The sequence below is a fragment of the Gracilinanus agilis genome, chromosome 6 (genome assembly GCF_016433145.1).
Source record: "Gracilinanus agilis isolate LMUSP501 chromosome 6, AgileGrace, whole genome shotgun sequence".
NCBI lineage: Eukaryota > Metazoa > Chordata > Mammalia > Didelphimorphia > Didelphidae > Gracilinanus > Gracilinanus agilis.
Genome location: NC_058135.1, coordinates 279,654,707 through 279,658,611, shown reverse-complemented (window position 1 = coordinate 279,658,611; position 3,905 = coordinate 279,654,707). Strand labels below are relative to the sequence as shown.

Here is a 3,905-nt window from a genome sequence, read left to right as displayed (position 1 = left end):
TATACCAATTTTGCTTAAAATGAAAGCAGCTAACTCTAAAGATATCCTTTATGTTAATAAGATCAGAATCCTAAGGTTTGAGCTGGTTCTCACTATATGACCTAGTTATTGGCAGTACAAAATCTTAGTGACTGTATTAAATTGTATTAAGATTTATTTTTTAAGCAGTTTTTGAGAAAATTGTTACCAGTGACCTGGACTGCCAGATCTGCTCTAGAAACTGTTCTGAGAGTCAGCACAATTCCAGAAAGCCTAAGAAGAGGGAAGATGGCAGCAATAGAAGATATCTCCAGAAATCAAACAGTTAAATGAGACTGAATCCTTGGATGTAATGACCTGAACAATGGGATTAGGGTCACATGTGCCATTTATATTTTTCCCATGTACATGTATTTTATTTTGTTTCTAAGATTCTTGGGCCAAAATGGGGAGTGTCCCCTAAGGCTCCCCGTTAGTGTGTCAATCAAGCATTTTTTTCATGTTAAGAAATACTCAAACATAGACCCTCCATAAAATGTATAGTACCTTCAGGTTCTTGCATATCCTGGTGAGACAATCCTGAAACTTGCTGATATCATATCTGAAATGATTCACTGTGGAGACTGTTTTTCAATGAATCAGAGGGGGGTGTGGAGAAGTAATATTGAGTTGTGATATTTTTGTGAAAGAATTTTCCCTTTTTCCTCCCTAAAATATCAGGCTGAAACTTCAGACGTCTAGTTTCCCCCCAGGTTATGAAAGTAGACTGGAACTTCCTAACTTTTGTTAAGATAAAAGAATTAAGGGCAAGGCTGATCAGCCAATATGAACCCTAATCCATCTGAAAGATTATGAGTGAGTGGAGCACTCATGTTGAACTCACTTAAAGTTCAGTGATCCAATCACATAGCAACATTTGCTGGAGACTTCTGGGTCTTGGCAAACAATAATTCCCCATGTGTTGAAGTAATAAGAGAGAAATCAAGAACCTCTAAGTCCACTTCCTCTTTTGAAATTTTTACCAATGAGGAACTTTCAGGCAAGGTCCTAATATCAAGCTGTCAGACCATTCAGAAAAAGGACACAACTTCCTTTAAGAGATAGGACTCACTTATCCTCTTTTTCACTTAGGTGGTTCTTGAGAGAGCCATTCTTTGTTAGCAGATAGGCATATCTGTTAATAAACAATGTTACTTCTGGAGAAATGGACTCATATTATTAATTAATTAAATTAAAATTTTGAATCTTTCAGGAGCCAGATTGATTTTCACATATTAGAGATTCTAGTTGATTTTGTTTGATTGCCATAATTTGTTAGGATCCAGATTGGCTGCTATAGCTGTGTTGAATCTTTCATTCTTCCCATTTAACCAGATCTTTTCCTCTTCCAGTTTTATATTATATTTGTAGAGGTGATTCCTGGTCAGACATAAGCTTATTTAGATGACTTCTGAGGAACTATCCTGACTTGAGATTTTCTGATTCTATTTTTATATTTTTTTCAAGATAGAACTTGGTCTAGATAGAATGTGTCATCCTACTTAGAACTATGAAAACATTTTTCTACTGTTTGATGGTGGTAGAGATAAGAACATAGTCTCTAAAACTGAGTAAAGCAGAAGAATGTCCTTCCTTAATGTATAGTCTTATAATGAGGTCTGGGAATGGAATATGGATTTGTCTGATGGCCAAAAGTCACCTTAGCTTAGTTCAGAGGGGAGGGTTACTACTGGTTAATTGGTGAATAAAAAAACATTCATTAAGGGCCTACTATGTGCCTAGCACCATGCTTAACATGATGAATACAAAGGAATGTAAAACATAGTCACTGCCCTCAAGGAGCTCACAGTCTCTAGGCCAGGGGTTCCCAAACATTTTTGGCCTACCATCCCCTTTCCAGGAAAAATATTACTTAGCCCCCTGGAAATTATTTTTTTTTATTTTAATAGCAATTAATAGGAAAGATAAATTCACCTGTGGCCATCACCGCTTTCCTGGATCACTGCAGCACTCACCAGGGGGCAGTGGCGCCAACTTTGGGAATCACTGCTCTAGCCTATATATAAGTGAGCAGGATAAATTGAAGATAATCAAAAGGGTGAAGTAATTTGAGATGGATGAAGAAAGCCTTCTTGCAGCTAGAATTTTAGCTCAAACTTGAAGGAGGATAAACTAAAAATTGGTGATTTCTCTGGGACCCAGAAAACTAGATAATGAATGAAAGGACAAAATGTCCTTATTTGTGGCTGCCTTCTGCTTCTGCAGTGGAACTGGTGGAGAACTGAAAAAGAGATAGTTTGAGTAAAGGAACCAAATTTAAAAATCAAACATTTATAGTTAAATGATTTATCATCATTCCTTCATGTATTAATTCCCACCTTTTTCACTTTACTACATCTCCCACAATTATGGAACTGGTGTCCAATGGCAGCTCTTTTTCTTTCAGAAACCAGTGACTTAAAAAAAATGAGAATTAACACAGGAAAGAATCTCTTTATAAGAAACTGTATCAATAAATTTTCTGGACCTAGACTCCTAATATGACAACTACCTAGACAGATACTCTCTGGTCCTTAATTCCTTATTTCTAGCCCTCCCATAAGATCTGTCTCTGAGCATTTATATATCTTAGAGTTCCTGAAAAGTTGATTTTTCTGATGGTTCTTCTTTTGTTGCAGATGAATGACATCACTCTCAAATGACATTTATGGAGAATAGATCTGAAGTAAATGAGTTCATCCTCCTAGGATTAACAGATGCGCCAGAGCTTCAGGCTCCACTCTTCATAATGTTCACGCTCATCTACCTCATTACCATAGTAGGAAACCTGGCAATAGTAGCTCTCATCTCCTCTGATTCCCACCTCCATACCCCCATGTACTTTTTCCTTAGTAACCTCTCTCTAGTGGATTTTGGCTACTCTTCAACTGTTACTCCCAAAGTGATATCTGGGCTCCTCAGAGGGGACAAAGTCATCTCCTATAATGGATGTGCTGCACAAATGTTCTTCGTTGCAGCCTTTGCTGCTACTGAAAGTTTCCTCTTAGCCTCAATGGCCTACGACCGGCATGCAGCTGTGTGTAAGCCACTACATTACACCACTACAATGACTTCAACAGTATGTGCATATCTGGCCAGTGGGTCTTACATCTTTGGTTTTCTAAACTCCTCCATAGTCATAGGAAATACATTTAGCCTTTTCTTCTGCAGGTCCAATGTGGTCCATCACTTTTTCTGTGATCTTCCCCCTCTCCTAGTTCTTTCTTGCTCAGATATTCACATTATTGAGTTGGTAATCTTTATCTCAGGCCCATTCACTGTCTTTTTCCCATTTCTTGTCATCTTTACCTCCTACTTGTTAATCTTCATCTCCATCCTGAGGATGCATTCTGCTGAAGGCCGCCAAAAAGCTTTCTCCACCTGTGCTTCCCATCTTACGATAGTGGCTATATATTATGGGACAATCATCTTCATGTACTTCCTACCCAGCTCAACACATTCAAAGAACATAGACAAAATAGTGTCAGTATTCTACACAATAATCATCCCCATGTTGAACCCTCTTGTCTATAGTCTGAGAAACAAAGAGGTCAAGAATGCTTTTAGAAAAGCTGTAAGTGGACAACAACTTTAATTAGATTATCCTTTTTTATAGAGAGAAAATTCAATCTGTGGATTCCTCCATCTTGGATCTAACCTTCAATTCCGTGAATTTTTTTTATACACATAAGTATAATCCAAACTTTTTCAGAGGCAACATAACATAGTAGAAAATATCATAGACTTAGAATTAGAAGACATTTGAACTTAAATTCTGTTTCAGTTATTTTCATATTATGTTACCTTAGGCAAGTCACTTTATAGTTTCGGTCTCAGTTTCTTCTTGCTTGAAGGTATTTAATAGCATTCCTTCTCTTATAAGATTG

General features: G+C 37.2%; 1 protein-coding gene across 1 annotated transcript; it reads left to right on the top strand.

The window, feature by feature from the left end:
* The first annotated feature begins 2,677 nt into the window (after nt 1–2,677).
* On the top strand, nt 2,678–3,613 carry LOC123251094 (olfactory receptor 5B12-like). Its single transcript, XM_044680268.1, has one exon. It carries the CDS (start codon nt 2,678–2,680, stop codon nt 3,611–3,613), a length of 936 nt encoding a protein of 311 aa, XP_044536203.1.
* Nucleotides 3,614–3,905: the final 292 nt, after the last annotated feature.